Genomic DNA, 17,714 nt, shown 5'->3' on the forward strand with positions numbered 1-17,714 from the left:
AACAAATCCGTTAACGCCTAGTCAATATCAGGTTTTACTAAGACAATACTGAACATTTGGGCTGAAACGTGCACCAACGCAGAAGTAGCCTAATGTCGCCCTCCTCTGGTAAAATTAAGTTTTAAGTCGTGCTTGACAGTATGTGAGACCCTTTTGTAGCTTAAGTTAGGGTGACCAGAGACAGTCCCGATTTTTAATTGCTTGTCCCGAGTCCCGACAAAAGCCTGTCGGGACGCTTAAATGTCCCGGTTTACACCAGGAGCGGCGTCAGCCGATTTTGCCGTGTCTTCAGCCCCGAATGTTTTGAGTGTAGACCCGAATGTAACTTTGTCCATTTATTTTTCCGAGGCGAATAGAACGGGCAGCTACGTGCGGGGTCCGACCATGCTGTAATCGTAGCCAAATCAGTCTAATACAGTGATGCCATCAACACAAAGTTTGGGAGCGCAATACTAATGATTTAGTTTGAAGTTCCCGTGACGTGACGTTTCCAGTCTACGGTTCAGACTCAACCACACGGAGCTCTGAAGCAGACCTGTGGGTCTCTTAGTGTCCACTCTCTCTGTAAAATGCAGCGCAGCTTCAGGTTCATGGATGCGCTCAGCTGTGGACATGCTGCGGCAGATGTGTTGCGTTTGTGCTCCGTGTATTCTTTAGTTTCGGGTTTCCACCTCCGACGTAGAGCAGCGTACAGCCACTTCCATAACTAAACAATTTGTCTCATTCAGAGACCAGAGACCCAAACGGGGCTCTGTGTCTGTCAGAAGGTCTGAGATCTACCGTATCAGCAGAGCAATCACGTAATGCACAGCAGACTATGGTGCAGGTATAGATTATTTTCTGAAATATAGCTTGTGATTTTATTCTTGTATTATCACTTTATTTTTCTCAAAATATCACGACTCCTCCAAATCACAGAGAACACTACTGTGTTTATATACTTTGAATGTGCACAAAGTTTTGGACAAGAGCAGTAAATCTTGCTCAAACATCTGAAATATTACAGTCCAGGGGTTTATTAATAAATTAAAATGAATGAATGTATCATTGAGGTGAATAATTGTCATATGCACATTAAGGAGGTTACTTAACCAACAAAAGATGCAAAACAGGAGGTAAGAGTAAATGATGCCTATAGGCTACATGTGTGCTTACTCAGATATAATTAGAAAAGTCCATCCAAAGGAGAATAAATAGTTGAAAGCAATACAGAATGCCTGACAGCCTTACTGCAATATATTCCATTATGTTTTTATATTTGGATTGTAATCTGTTTCTCTTTAAATAAAGATATTTGCAGCATACATTGATTCAGAAAAAGGTAGAAATAGGTGCATAAAAATTCACCAGAATGCAGGAAATTAAGTGTTTAATGCTCAAAATTTTCAATAAATCATTTTAATTACTTTGCTGTTATTGGAATAAATAACACTTAAAAAAATCTTTTTTAGAAAAAATCTCAACATAAATCTCACACTAAACTGAAAAAGGCTGTTACTACAATTTTGTTAATTTCACAGGAAAAACACTATTGTTAGACGAGGAGCCTAGGATCAAAATAATGAAGTTACTGTCTGTGTCTGTGTCTGAACAGGGCTGGCACATGTTCACGTTAAAAAGCGTGAGCGTGCACAAACACACTACGGTGACGCGCAAAGTGTCCCGGTTTTAGCTCCAGGAAATCTGGTCACCCTAGCTTAAGTCAAACTATTTATTTTACTTATATCTTATGATTGCATGACTCTTAACATGACATCACATTTATTTTATTATTATTATCTTAAATATTTAGCATTATATTCAATTTATTTTGTGTAACATTCTTCATACCTTACAAACCATGTGTGCACTATAAATAATTTGGTAATTTTAACATAATTATAACTATAAATGCCCTACTTTAATCTCAATATAACAGCAGCAATTGAATGGCATTGTAATGCTCGGCAGCATACATTATGATACTATATGACTTGAATTTATTAACCGTTTTAGACCTTCAGTTAGGTCTACATGTTGTTAATTTAATACATTGCTATTTTGTCCATGATAACTACAAGTCTAATGTAATGTCCATATCAAAGACAAAATGAGGTAATTATTAATACAAAATTACTCTGATGAGTTTCACCATCATACATGTACAGTATCTCACAAAAGTGAGTACACCCCTCACATTTTAGTAAATATTTCATTATATCTTTTAATGGGACAACACTGAAGAAATTACATGTTGCTACAATGTAAAGTATTAAATGTACAGCTTGTATAACTCAACACACAGCCATTAATGTCTAAACCGCTGGCAACAAAAGTCAGTACACCCCTATGTTAAATTCCCATAGAGGCAGATTTTTATTTTTAAAGGCCAGTTATTTCATGGATCCAGGATACTATGCATCCTGATAAAGTTCCCTTGGCCTTTGGAATTAAAATAGCCCCACATCATCACATGCCCTTCACCATACCTAGAGATTGGTATGGGGTACTTTCCCTAAAATCATCTCTCAATGCAAATCAAACCAGCTATTAGGCTAACACCATTCCAATCTCTATGGGAATTTAAGATAGGGGTGTACTGACTTTTGTTGCCAGCGGTTTAGACATTAATGGCTGTATGTTGAGTTATTTTGAGGGGACTGCACATTTACACTGTTATACAAGCTGTACACTTAATACACTGCAAAGTGTAATTTCTTCAGTGTTGTCCAATTAAAAGATATAATGAAATATTTACAAAAATGTGAAGGGTGTACTCACTTTTGTGAGTTACCGTACATGTATCAGTATAAACTGAAAAAAAACAAAAGCACAGGTTTCGCTTCCTGTCATGATGCGTTGTGGTAAATGGGAAGTTCTGTCATAGAGATAGAACAAGAGAGGAAGCCACACTTAGTGCATACAGACAATACATGTTCTAAATTACACAGTTACACAGATTAGAGACAATAGAGGCTGTTTTTTACAACATGAAGCTGGTGAAATGCATTTTAATTGTCCAACTGAGCTGTCTTTGTCATGGTAATGTATATTGTTTTATATATAAACTTAATATCTTAAATATGTTTACAAAATATTGATTCTGCTGTAAGTTATGGACTTTATTATGGCTTTATTGACACCGGTTGTAACTATATTTAACGCTGTAAAGTGCAGCACATGAACTACGTTCTGAAATTTTGAAGAACTGGAAGTTGATGTTAAATTGTTGTTGTCAGTGAAGGGAAATGGTAGAATCTGGTATTGTCTTATATTTTACTATTCCTATGTGCTATTAATCAAAAGAGGAGTAAGTATCACAACAAATTTATGGATCCTGAAGTTGGCTAAACCTTATTCAACGTATTATTTTACATAAATCTAAAGTGGCCTTTGGTCCAGTTATATTTGCTCTTGTTTCTGTTTTGTAGGTCTGAGGTTTATGAGTGCATCATTTTTATTTGGAAAATAAATATTTTCCTCAAAGAAAGATATCTTGAAGAAAATTCAAATGTAATTAGATGGTGTAGAGGTTAAAAGTAATCCTGTAGATGAAAATAGAGAAATATAATTCTGGATGAAAAGCAGATAATGCACATTTGTGTACATTTCAATGTTTTATATTTAATTTTTAATCTTAAATTTTTTAAATTCATTTTTCTAATCCTCATCTTCAACACTAATCTTTTAGCACAACATTAGTAGCTTGCGACCATGTGTGACAAATAAATATTTGAATCATTTTAATCGTTTGTTTTGGCTGATTCAGTCACATAGGAGTATAAAACATTAAGATAAATACGTGTATATGTGAAGTGTAGAATGTGGATGACTAAATAAGTTAATCGTGTGGTCTCTGATCTACACACCCACACTGCACTCCATCCAAGTGCTGACGAAAATGTCAGACATTTGGTTACTCTTCAAAAGTCCTGTGGTATGAGTTTGAAGTGGTGTGTTAATAAGTAGGTCGTATCCACTTGATGGTGCACTGTTCCTGATAGTGACAGTAATGAGTTTTTTCCCCCATCTTCATTTCAGCTTGGCAAAACTCATCCACTCAAACATACCCAACTGATGTCCAGAGGAGAGCAGAAGGAAATAATACAAGAGGGAGAATACAAAAGGAACTCAACAGTAAGTTACATTTTCTGCAGTGCAAATGTATGTATTATTCAGGAAGATAATCTGTCTCTCTCTCTTTTACACAAACACACAGTAATACCAGATATGCTACACTACTTTCTGTCCAGAACCAGAATAAATGTTCCTTTATGCAGGAAACGTATAAATATATGTAGGGAACGTATAAATATCCTTGCTTTTATTGTAACAGGATGTGGGGTGACCTGCTTATAAACACATCTCTGTGAATTTTGCAGGTGCAAATCAAACGGTGAGATAGCAAAGCATTCTCCCACACAGACTCTGGTGCAACCTTTGCCATTTGGTTCTGGGTGGCTTTTTGCTCAACTGCACCCTCAGTAAGGCAGTTTTGTCCCAGAAACATCTCAGTCATACACAGGAAAAGACAAATTTGTTTTTAAAAGCAGTCAGAGGCAAATATTTTATCTTCTGGCAGAATATACATGTTTTACATATGGAGGATTTAACATAGCAGATAATGTATTGATGAGGTGGTCTCCTTTCACCCACACTGCTCTGATTCATGTGCTTAAACACACAAATCAATAAAAAAGTTGTTACTCTTGAAGCGAGTAACACTAGATCAAATGTGGTTAGATGTGCTTGGTGTGGTTTGTTGGCTGGCCTGTATAGATGTGTGAAAGTAACAACATGATCACTAGTTTATTTAGTCTCAATCCCACATGCAAAGTCCTGGTGCTGTAAATACTCACTAGATTTCCAAATGTGTATCAGTCCGCAATAGAAAATAGTTCAAATGCACTATTTCCTTCTGTTTGAGTAACGTTTGCTAGAAGCTATAGTGCCCAGCTGTTTTGGGAAATAACTGAGCTTAAAAAAAACTGAAACTATATATCTGTGGCACATTTTAAAGATTTACTTTAGTAAAACACAGACAGGGGAGAGAAGTCAGAAAGTATTGAGATCGTGACAAGAATCAGTGAACAGGAATTGATACTATTGCTTTTAAGTTTCACTGGAATTGCAGGTCTGGGAATAATCACCACATAAATCCTTTTCTGTTTCTATGTGTCCTCAGGTGAACCATACGTCCACAAACTCTCTGGTAAATGCAGCTTCACGCTCAGGATGCCTGGAAACAGGAGCAGTGATGTGGTGGCTTTACCAGCAGAATTTACAAATATGTTGGTTGAACAGATGTGTCAGGATCTCGACTGTGGCAGCGTCTATCATGTGAATAAAACCAGCTCACCTCCCAATAGGCCTACCACCTGCTTTCATGACTGTGTGTACCAAGATGGCCGTTTGCAGAACTGTTCACAGAGTGCGGGAGGTAACTGCACTGTGATTGCTGAAGCTGTTTGTGGTAAGGTTGTCTCCAATATGTCTTCTACTGATGATAGGATTGGGATTCAAAGAAATCCTGTTTTTATTTCCCTTATCAAAGTATTGTTAATTACTTGTAAATTCAGCTGTATGGGCCTATAAAGTATATATTTTTTTAAGTTTTCTAATCCACAATCTTTCTCTATTATTGCATATTTTATTTATATATTTTTTTAGTTTTATTTCTTTTTAACAAACAAAACACAATAAGAAACAAAGTAGACTGTATAACACGGCAGACTCAATAGCAATGACTAAGACAAACAGATAGCGGCTCCTCATATAATAGAACAGTAAGAAAGTACATTTACTCAAGTACTGTACTTTTGTACAATTTTGAGGTACTTTACCAGAGTATTTCCATTTTATGCTATTTCTACTCCACTACATTTTGTACTTTTTAACTCCACTACATTTATTAAAAAAACATAAATTACAGATTCAGATTATTAATACATCTAAATCAACTAATACATTATGAGGTATTAATATGTATTAAACTACCCAACAGTACAATAAAAAATACAAAATTACCCCCACCTTTACCAGCTGCAACATTAGTGATGCTTAAGACACCCCTGATTACATCTCTATATACTATAGGCTTTTTCGATGTACTGAATGCATGACTTTTATTTGTAACACATTATTTTTTACATTGTAGTATTGCTACTTGGTTTTTTGTTCTTTAAAAAGCTGAGTACTTCTTTTACCACTGCAAGAGAGATAAGTGTACTTATACACTGTAATAAATTTCATGTTAGTTTAACTTGGAAATGAAAGTACACCTGCTGCCTTGAAAATCGAAGTTCACTCAACTTGAAGACTGCCTTTGTTTCAACTTAGAAATTAAAGTTAATGAGGTTGATGTAACTACAGTGTTCTAGTTTTGTTAAAGTTGTTCTTTTAGTTGATTTAACTTTGTATTACTTGGTTTAACTTCATACTCTAAGTTAAAAAAAATCATTTATTTTCTTTAATAATGCAAGAAACCTTCCTTGCCTAGTATAACAGACATACCTTTCTGCTTTATTTCAACTCACAGTTTCAAGTTAAAATAACATAACCACATTCATAGCGGAGTTAGCGTGGGTGCTTGGGTGGGGCTGCCGCAGGGCCCCGTGTGAAATAGTGGCCTCTCTTCTGATCTGGCATCACTTGACGTAAAATGGCCGCTAGTGAAGTGACACGCCACAGGCTAATGGCTGAAGGAAGCCTATTACTGCTCAACGTCTAACACCAAAATACTCCACCTCTTCTCATCAAACGTAACAGTCACTTAAATAGTGGTTACAAATGTAAACCAGCACAACAATGACAATTACCAGGCAACAAAACACTACATTCTAAACACACGTTTAATAAACGGAATTCATAAAGTTACATTTGTATTTTGAATAAACTGCAAACTTTTCAGCAAATTTTAACACAACTCTATTTACTGCCATTCATCATGGGAATTGGCCAGCCAATGAACCAATTGCAGTCCTGACTTCAGTAGAGCTGGGCGATTTTTTTATAAAAAACTCGATTTACGATTCGATTCGATTTTTCCCCCCCTTCCATTTAAAACAAAATAACTGCGAACTGTAAATATATTTTAAAAATATATATTTATTGTATTTAATTAAAGTGCACCAACATAAACAAAAAAGGCAAACCCTTTCTCTAACTGAAAAGTCACTGTGCAGTGTGCAACAAAGATTGTTAAACATCCAAATTATTTATACTGTATAATGAACCGAACAGTGCCAAAAATTGACCACATATCATGATGTCCTGCAGGCCACCAGGCTGTGCGGCTGGCAGGAGGGTCAGACCGCTGTGCCGGACGGGTAGAGCTGTGGAGAAAAGGGAGCTGGGGCACCGTGTGTGACGACCGGTGGGACCTGCGGGATGCCGACGTGGTGTGCGCCCAGCTCGGCTGCGGTTACGCCCTCAGTGTGACGGGACAGGGCGGCTTGTTCCCCCCGGGCAGAGGACCCATCCACCTGGACGAGCTGAACTGTACCGGCGGAGAGGAGAACCTGTGGGCCTGTCAGGCCGCACAGGACGAGCCCGACTGCGGACACAAAGAGGACGCTGGGGTCGTATGCTCAGGTCACAGCACAAATTCATACACACAGAAAAATAGTTTCCCTTAAATTTCTCCTAATAACAGAAACAGACAAAAGATAATGAGAAAGTTGAGCGTGAAAGAATTAGAGATAGTAAAACTTGTCAAAAAAAGAAAAGGAAACTTTATTTTGTTTTGTCTAAAACAAGTTCAAAGCTTGACAAAAACAAGGGTCTACAGCCATGCAAGCAGCTCGAGGCTGTACTTGAGCACAGATGTGCTTTGAGCAAAATGCTAACTTTAGCATGCTAGCATGCTCACAGTGACATTTTTAGCATGCTAATGTTAAGCAGGTGTAATGTGTTTCATGTTCACCGTCAGTGTAGATAGTTAGCATATGCTAATACTTTCTAATTAGCACTAAACACAAAGTAACGGCTGGGCTGATATTAGTTTTGCAGGTATTTTGGGCATATTATATTTAATGTAATTATAATTATATGTAATATGGTGTAACATTATATTAATAGAAATGTATAATCTTGACCTGATGGGGGCACTAGATACTAACTTAAGGGATCACCAAAGTGAATAATTATTCCGATGGGGGATGTGAACTGAAAACCGCAATTGTTAACCTTATGGTGGTCCTAGAGGAAAAGTTAAGTGATGAACAAAGTCAGTGGGATTCATCCTCTGGGGAACATGAATGTCTGAACAGAGTTTTATGGCAATCCATCCAGTTGTTGTTGAGATATTTCAATCTGGAACAAAGACCCAGACCCAAACAGAACAACATTTCCACCCCATTTCCATCCCACAGCCATCTAGTGTGGCTAACTAGCTAAGGTCATGAGTCCAAGTCCCGCCAATGCACACCAACCTCTGTATAAAAAAATTTGGAAAAATAAATGCTATTTAACATAAAGTCAAATTTAATAATTTGCACATATAAAACTTAGAACTGTAAAATGTAAAATGTAAATCCCCAAAGCATTAATATCAAGGACGTAATTTCAATGTTTCCTCTATGGCGATATCATAAAAAACTATATATATAATAATTTACTCAACATTAATACAGCAGATAATGTCATATTTATTTTCATTTAAAAGTTTCACAGTTTGTATTTTCTTTGTGCAGAGATGAGAGCAGTCAGACTGACTGGAGGTCTGGACCGCTGCTCTGGTAAAGTGGAGGTCCACCGTAATGGCAGCTGGGGTACGGTGTGTGATAACTGCTGGAATAAAGACATGGCCTCCATGGTGTGCTCCATGCTGCAGTGTGGTGCTGAGCCGCTGAAATACTCCCAGTTTCTTCCTTATCTCACCCACAACAACGGGACACTGTGGTTCTATTTATGCAAACCAAACGTGCTGAGTCTGTGGCAGTGCAATGAGTTTATCAACAAACCACATCTGTGCAGCTCCTCAAAAGCATCTGGCGTCATCTGTAATGGCAAGTGACCAAGTGTTTGTTCATGAAATACGTTAATAACAACAACAATATACTGTAGGTAGGGGACTTGGCAATGACTTGGCTGAGAAACAGTATAACAGAGGGAGCAGCATATGAGAAAATGACAGGTTTAGCTGAATTATTAAATGTATCACATTATTTTAACTTTATAAATTATACAGAGCAGGAATCAAAAGTAGCTATGAACCTGTATTTTATTCGTTTAATACAGTTCATTAAAAAATATATATTCTCATGTCATTATTTGACTTTTTTGTCAATAAATAAATATTTGGTAATGTATGTACATTTTGGTTGGCCAATGTAGTCTAATTTAGTAATAACTTGCCCAATGAAATACCAAACCTTTGTATGTTACAGTAGAACTGTAAAATGTAAACTACCCCCAGGTTGATGAAATCCCCAAAACAAAAATATCAACAGCGTGTTTAGTATTTTCTGGCTAGCTGTTCAGTATTAACATAATCATATATTATTATATTATACATATGTAGAAATATGAAATTCATGTTGAGCTAATTCTGCTTTTATAGATAAAACAGGTGAATAATTGCATCTGACATCCAGACTGTGTTGAACTTGAAATATTTTTGTCGTGCAGGTTCCCTCGGGTTTCCTGCAGTCATAACAGCCACCACAGATAATGCAACTGTAATGACCAGTTGGACAACTGGTAAATACTTAAACATTTACTTCAAAAAAGCCATTTATCACATTATGTTTATAAATATTATTTTTAAAATGCTTTCACCTATTTAAGAGTTGCAGTATTTAAAATACACATAAAGGCCTTCAAACAAACACAGAGTCTTGAACTATCAGAAATTATGACAATGATGTGTATTTTTTCCATTTTGTCAATCCCAAAAGGTGCAACCTCTGTCAATCGTGCTAAAGGCTTCCCCTTACCATCTCCAGAGCTTCTCAGCACCATCGCTCTGGCTCTTCTTCTCATCGTGGTTCTCATTACATACTCAGTGGTCTGCTGCCATTATAGAAAAAGACACGGTTGGTTTTGCATTCGGTCTGCACTACAGTCTCACTACTTTATCTGGACAGAAATCCCAAAACAATTTGTGATTTTAGTAGCTCTACATTTATAAGCAGCCCTAGAAGACTAAGGTGTGCTTTTGCCATCAGATGTGAACTGAATCATCATATTCTGGTTTTGATTATTATGTGACTTCAGGTCCAGATACTGTGTGCTACTTGTGAGATTAAAGTAAATGAAAAACAGGTTGTGCAACATTTCGTCAATATATCTCTACAAATGTTTTTTGCTTTAATTTCCTTCACCAGGTTGGTAGAAGAGTTTTTTTCTTAAAAAAAAGTCCAAGTCAGAATTTCTTAATATTTAAAAAAAAAAATATTTTTTCTTAATATTTGTATATATATTTAACAATTTTTGCATATTCATAGTGTCTGGGTTTTTAAATGAGGAAGAAGCATTTTAAGAATTCTTAACAAGGTAATTAGACTTTAGAAAAAACACATCAGACAAAATATTATTCAAAGCGCAGTATGTTTATGTGTCTTGTGTGAGAGGATCTATAATCTCAACAACAAACTACATATCAACACAGTCTCCATTTCACTTGACATCTCACTTCCTGACACATTTCCAACCATATTCCAGTTTTTCAAAGCACAGTGTATATTTAATCCCATTTCTGTAGTATATAGCTACATCTTACTCTATTTCTATGAAAAAAACCTTTAAACAGTAGACACTCCAGGCAGTTAAAGACAATAATTATCTATATCTTGATAATTGTTCCCACAGCGTTCTTGCTCCAGCAGACTCGCACCAGGCCACGACCTCCCTCTGATTATCATCACAATAGCTACCAAGACGCCGTTGACCTCATCAAGATCACGCCCAACACTCCCAACCCAGTGCAGACAGAAGGTCAGTGGCTGAAGATGTCTAAGAATATCATAAATAAATACAAATCTGTGAGCAGAATTGAATACCTTGGATACTAACACAACTTAGTCTTTTCTTTCTTTATACCTTACAAATATATATCTATTTATATACTCTACGTGCACAGTAGTGAGAAAGTTGCATGTACAAGGCATATGGTCATCTCATCAAGTTGTTTCATTTTTTTGTGTTTGTCTGAAAAAGTCCCCTCCAATCCCAGGTATCTTTGGACCCAGCTTAGTAGTGTTGACAGCACGTCAGTAGATACAGACTATGAGCAGTATGAGCCAAGCAATGACCCGTCTGTCACTTTAACAACCTTTCGGAGTGAGCTATGTTCTTTTATTTTCATTTCCATTTGTATTCATTTCTGTGTTTCTCAGTCTTTGCCTCTTGAGATGTTCTCTCGCTGTGTTGCTGCATTTTGCGGTTGATGCCATGCTTGTATGTGCAGTCTGTGCACTGCAGATCAATGCTGTTTGCAGTGAATGTTTGCAGGATGGTTTGTGATTAAAACAAATTCTCAGATTCTCAGAGGTACAGAACAGACGTGAACCCTTTGGTGAGGCCCTCGGGTCTTGACAGCCTCTTTGAGGAAGGTGAGTCACTGTTAGTTTGCAAAGCTGTCACAAAGACGTTACACTTTGCAGATCTCAAATACACACGATATTAAACAAACATCGACAGAGTTTTAATTGGACTTTCTGAACACATTTATCACTGTAGGAGTGTTTGGATACATAAATATCTTCACATAATATCATTTATTTTAAGTTACATTTAAGCTTTATTCAACAAGGAAATATTTTGATTTACATTGATTTGATTTGTTTTGGTTCTATTCTGTCATAAACAACAAGCTGCACATCACACACTCGAAAAAAAACAAAAGAAAAACAAAAGACACAAATTTTGTTGTGATTTAATTATAGTAGAGGCAAGGCAAGGCAGCTTTATTTGTATAGCACATTTCAGCAACAAGGCAATTCAAAGTGCTTTACATAAAACATTAAAGAGCAGTCAAAAACAATTAGAAATATAAAAACTGTTAAAATAGAATGAGACAGATATGAAATACAAGAATAAAAGTTACAGTGCAGTGTGAGTTACAATAATACCTAGTATTATACCTAAAAAAACAGTAATGCACAGTCAAGTCCTGGTTTGCATAACCAATCATAACATTTGCTTGCAGCAAACATTTGAAACTTTTTTCTGTTTTAAACTCCCGGATGTTTGAACCATAGAGTTACATCATCCCTTTTACAAGAGATAATTCATTTATTTTTTATTTTTTAAACTATTCTTTGTCCTAAATATTGTATCGTAATTTTCATTTTCCAGCCCCTGAAGCCACAAATGAAGTGACGGGAGCCTTCATAAGCTATAATGGCGGCCCTGAAGAGGCTCAATATGCCAGAGTGTCAAAGATCTCAGTGGACTCATTTGATTCCTCCAGTACCTCCTCTGGGGAATGCTACGAAAACACAAACAACGGCTACGCCATGGTCACTCCTGGTCAGTCATATACATTCACCTGCTTCCCTTTAACCAGTACCTTGTTGTAAAGTTACCATAAAAATGCACAAAGTGACATTTTACTTTGTTCATTAGTGTACGTATTAGTGTTATATTTGCTATACATTTCACAATTCCACTAATAATGTGTGTATTGGCAGCTGTTTTAAACAGTAATTTTCTGCATACTATTAATATTAAGGAATAATTACTATAAGCTATATGCTAAGCTGAGCTAACTGGCTACTAACTGTAGCTTCATATTTGCCATATAGATATGAGAGTGGTATCAGTCTTCTTGTGTGATTTATGGCAAGAAAGGGAATTACCTAAACTATTTCTTTAAGATTTAGATTTTAATCCACCATCAACTCCTTCCTTAGTAGTAATATTATATCAGTAATAATTGGTGAAACTTGTAGTAATACTGTCATATTGTTTTGAGATACTGTGAGAGGGTGTTGCAGCTTTTTTCTTTCCAAAGAAAATGATAGTCACGCTGGGGAGGGTTTAGCTTTTTAAAAACAAGCATCATCAATACTTTTTGTACTCTGTGGGTGTTTGCAGCTTTGAGTCAAGATAAAAACACGCGTGATTCAGAGGTAGGAGGATATGAAAGACGAAAGCAAACCTGAAACTGTCTCAAAAAGTTTTCACAAGATAGATAAAGTTTTATTCCCTGTGTTCTCGCAAATTACAGAACCAGGGCCGGGCCAGTCATCTGTTTTTGACCCTTCAAAGCTCCTCTACAGCAACGATCAACTTCACTCCGGACAAACAACAAACCTGCAGAGTTTAGGTAAATGTCAATAAACAGATGTTAGAAAAGTAAGATCCATAACATTTGCTTATCTTTGTTATTGTCTGATCATTAGGTGATGAAGATGACGGCCCCATCTACTCACCTGTGAGCCCCGACCAAAACACTTCATCTGAGGATGACTATGATGAGGTCGACACCTCATAGTAACCAGAGGAGGTAACTCCAGCTCACAGAGACCAACAATGTGGGACTGAAGCTGCAAAACTGTACTGAGTGGAAACATGTACTGTAAAACCAAACACCTGTTTAGACTGAGGAAACCCAGAGAGCATCCATTTGGTGACATGCAGGCTAAAATAAGTCTATACATTTAGGTTAAAACTGGGCTCAATTTGGTTAAAAACTGTAAGTCTAGTTTACATATTAACATTGTTTCAACAGCATTTGAATGACTATTTGATTGTGTGCAGTAGTCAACATTCATTTAAATGCTGATACATAAGTTAAATGTGGCCTTGGTTCCTAAAAATGTTCTTTTTCAACCAAATTTACAACCAATTTGACCCAGATTTCATGACTGACTTTTGACCTGCAACTTATCAAACTGTTTCCTGTGAACCGCAATAATAAGTTCAATCAGGAGAGATGAGTAAAGATGAATGTTTATTATATATATGTGATAATGATGTATTGACAGAAAGTCTTTTGGGCTCTTAGACTCTACGGGGAGATTTGTAACCAAGGGGTGTCTGCCCTCAGCAGCAGCAAGATAAATCCCCGCATGGAGTCATCCAGACTCTGGTGGTGGTGGTGGCGGCTGATGTATCTGCAGGACGGGCGGAAATGGGGAGGTGGAGGGGCACTTTGCCATTTGCGACGATTTGCACTGAAATGACAGCTGACAGCAACAGAGAGAACAAATATAAATAGCGTAACCTAAAGGCAGAGAGAATCATGTTTAAACAGAGGCAGCAGCATAATGATAGGCTAACAATGTAGGTGTGATGCTGAGCTATTAAATAGATGATATCAGCTGATGAGAACAGCTGATGACAACCAATGACTGCCTAGGAGGTAGGAAATCAAACTGAGAAGCTGAGGTATGTTTAGGTGTTCTGTGAATGTAGAAGCAACTGTAAGATAAATGTAACATAATAAGTTTAGATTTTTTACTAATTTGTTTGCATAGCAGTTTTACTACTAACTAGTATGTATTCAAACAATGTGATAATGTTTTCCATGTATCTTTCTGTGGCTGTAAGTACTTTTAAACTATTGAGTTCCAACATAATGTCTAGAATTGTTATGTGCACTACACGGCCAAAAGTATGTGGACACCAAAACAGCACACCCAAATGTGATGGTTGAATGTGTCATTCTCAAACTATGGGCAATTTTCTGCTGCTCTAACAGTGGTCACTCTTCTAGGAAGGGTTTCTACAATATGTTAGAACCTGGCTGCAGGGATTTGCTCTCATTCAGCCACGAGAGCATTAGAAAAGTCGGGCACTGATGTTGGGCTATAAGGCAAGAGAAAGGCAAGGAAATTTAGCACATTTCATTACAAGTAAACTCAGTGTGCTGTACATTAAATGCATGTGCAGACACTTAAGGTGTTCAATGGGGTTGAGGTCAGGGCTCTGTGCAGGCCAGTCAACATTTTCATGTCAGCATTTCCCTTATTTGGAACTAAGGTGCTTAGCCCAAACCATAATCAATGACCCCAGACTAAAGGTACAGTAAGTATGTGCCCTTATACTTTTGGCCACATAGTGTTTTAAAAAAATTTGCTAATGTTTGCAACACCATTGTGTGGGTGTTTGCAATAGTTTAATCAAACTTGAGTTCTACCACAAGGTGGCACTATACGCTTTTAAGTAACTAAAGGTTTAACTGGTGTGAAGCTATTACAGTACATGTAAACTAAAAAACAAACTTGTCATACCATAACATTTTTGCCAAATAAATGTTTTCCAGGCTGTAAAATGTTGTGACAAATACCCATTTGTGCGGATTGAGAGAGAAGTCAAAATAATGCACTGTAAAAAAAGTTTGAGAGGGGAACTCTGGATCCTGATCGGGGGCCAACATAAACCATCAGTGCGGTTTGAAACCAGACCTGGCACGGCTCTTCTTGGTCCATTACATCTGCAGCAGCTGCAGAGCATCAACGCTTCCTCCTGATCCAAAGTGATGCCTTGAAACAAAGTTATGTCTTGTTTTGTAGACTATGACAAACTGCTTCAAAAGCCCCTGTAAAACTTTTAATAATGCATAGCTATGGTGAATGCCCGAATTAATATGGATTAGCTTCAACTCAGCTAACGTGAAAATGGGAGTGATGATGCATTAGACTGATAACCAGCAAAATTGGGTGTTTTTTGACTCAAAGGTATTTGGCAAGGAAGAGGGGATAAGTGTGTTTCAGGGTGTGTGGAGGGGGAGGATCAGGGGGTGAAGCTGAGGAGAAGAGGAGGAGGTGGAAGGAGAAGACGGCAGAGATAAAATGTGTCTGAGAAAATCATATATTACATTCAAATTTAGTCCAGAGCTCGGCATCAAGATAAACAGGCGAATTAACGACCCGATCTCCTTTTGAAACTCAATCTCTTTCGTATGACGAAGAATCCAGCACACACACACACACACACACACACAAACCAACCCACACACCACTTAACAGAGATTCCATCTAAAAATATGCAGTTTGATATATTACAGATCCTCCTCCAACAGTTTGCTTTTGTTTTATTCGGCTTTAAAAGATTGATGAATCAGAATCCTAAAGTCTGTGGATTTACAGTCCTGATTAACATCAAGGGGAAAGAAATGTAGCACACTAGTATTTCAAGTAGCTTTTAGTATTTGAGGGATTAAAAGATCAACCCTCTGTTTTACTTTGTTCATTAAATCAGTTACACACAAAGGATTACGGCTCCATAAGTCCATAAGTTGCTTAAAGTGTCCCTACAACAGATCCTGCCCGAGTTTAAACTTTTGAACTCTGTTTGGTGCAGGAGGCCTGGAGACGACATGACCTGCCTGCCTGCAAGCAATATATAGCACATAATAGAACATTATAGCTGCTGCAGTTTGTGTTTAGGAATCTTTTGAGGTTCGTCAAAGAATATTACAACATTGAGTTTGGCCAACTAGTTTTTTGGCTTTTTAGCATGGGAAATGTGACAATATGAGTTACACTCAAAGCTGTTAAAGTTTATATCCATATTTTGTTTCTGTGATAAATATTTTTAAATCAATGTTCACTAACTAGCTTCTTTAACAATGTTTTTACTGTATCCCATGTCCTGACTCTTGTTCAGCTGTCAATTTATGATCTCATTGAGTGAGGCGGTTGTGTATGGACACTGATATGTTGTTGAAAGCTGCAGAAATAGCAATTATGTTAACTTGAATTAGGAATATTTTGTTACAATATGCAGTACGAGGGTCCACAATGACCCTCCATGCTCAAATATTATTATACAGTGAATCAAATGACTATAACTGATAATTGAGTTGGGAACCCACCGATAACTCTGCTGCTCAGTGTTTTAGCTTCTTTTAGCTCATTGTTTTAGTTAAAGGTGCAATATGTAATATTGTATGTAATACTGGCAGCTAGCGGTTAAAATAGTTACTGCACTACCAATTCAAAATACTGGAGAGTCGTTTCCCCCATCCCCTCCTGCCCAGACTCGAAGTTCACGGGGGTTGCCAGGCTGAGACCGCAGCATTCACAACAAGGTTGCTAGACGCTTTTCTCACATAGCCAGACATTACTCCACAGCACAGCAGAGTAGCTAACGTTAGATGCTAGTCTCACATAGCCAGACATTACTCCACAGCACAGCGGAGTAGCTAACGTTAGGTGCTAGTCTCACATAGCCAGACATTACTCCACAGCACAGCGGAGTAGCTAACGTTAGATGCTAGTCTCACATAGCCAGACGTTACTCCACAGCACAGCGGAGTAGCTAACGGTAGATGCTAGTCTCACATAGCCAGACGTTACTCCACAGCACAGCGGAGTAGCTAACGGTAGATGCTAGTCTCACATAGCCAGACATTACTCCACAGCACACCGGAGTAGCTAACGGTAGATGCTAGCTATATTGACAGTCATAAAAGCCCGTGCTCACGCTGATCTCTGTAACCAACTGACAGACACACTTTTTCGGCTTAAAATTACAGTACGAACCGCTAAAAACACAACAACCTCACTGTCCTCTCCACACGCCAGTCAAGCACACTTCCTCGGCTTAGAATTACAATACGAAACGCTAAAAATACCACTACGTTGCCGACGGAACACACTTCATTGGCTTAGAATTACGGCAACAATCGCTAAACACACTGCAAACTCACAGTCCTCTCTTTCCGATTTACCGCCCCCCTCTCGTGGCTTAAAATAACTCACCTTTGTCGGCTTCAGCCGCTGAGCTACACATTGTAAACAGCCATGGGCTGCTTGCCTGGTCCTCCCGGTAACATTAAC

At 37.6% G+C, this 17,714-nt stretch overlaps 1 protein-coding gene across 5 annotated transcripts; it reads left to right on the top strand.

The window, feature by feature from the left end:
• Positions 1–796: 796 nt before the first annotated feature.
• Positions 797–14,340, top strand: LOC114567532 (T-cell differentiation antigen CD6). Of its 5 annotated transcripts, XM_028596553.1 has the most exons (14): positions 2,888–3,021; positions 4,021–4,116; positions 5,165–5,452; positions 7,258–7,572; positions 8,673–8,987; positions 9,610–9,681; positions 9,879–10,016; positions 10,792–10,917; positions 11,140–11,262; positions 11,463–11,534; positions 12,280–12,453; positions 13,154–13,252; positions 13,329–13,432; positions 13,934–14,340. In XM_028596553.1, the coding sequence occupies exons 1-13, from the start codon at positions 2,970–2,972 to the stop codon at positions 13,418–13,420; spliced, it is 1,962 nt and encodes a 653-aa protein (XP_028452354.1). In that variant the 5' UTR covers positions 2,888–2,969; the 3' UTR covers positions 13,421–13,432; positions 13,934–14,340. The 5 variants fall into 5 exon arrangements, with proteins under 5 accessions (XP_028452357.1, XP_028452354.1, XP_028452355.1 ...); XM_028596556.1 differs by lacking the exon at positions 2,888–3,021 and adding an exon at positions 797–826 and having other exon boundaries at positions 13,329–14,340; XM_028596554.1 differs by having other exon boundaries at positions 13,154–13,254; positions 13,337–14,340.
• The last annotated feature ends 3,374 nt before the right edge of the window (positions 14,341–17,714 follow it).

Source organism: Perca flavescens, chromosome 14, assembly GCF_004354835.1.
Source record: "Perca flavescens isolate YP-PL-M2 chromosome 14, PFLA_1.0, whole genome shotgun sequence".
In the NCBI taxonomy this organism is placed as follows: Eukaryota; Metazoa; Chordata; class Actinopteri; order Perciformes; family Percidae; genus Perca; species Perca flavescens.

Coding starts and splice junctions, on each gene's coding strand:
- LOC114567532 (XM_028596552.1), top strand. CDS start 2,970: ATGAAGCTGGTGAAATGCATTTTAATTGTCCAACTGAGCTGTCTTTGT. Junction 7,573..8,672: donor CGCTGGGGTCGTATGCTCAG/GTCACAGCACAA, acceptor TTCTTTGTGCAG/AGATGAGAGCAGTCAGACTG. Junction 9,682..9,878: donor AATGACCAGTTGGACAACTG/GTAAATACTTAA, acceptor CAATCCCAAAAG/GTGCAACCTCTGTCAATCGT.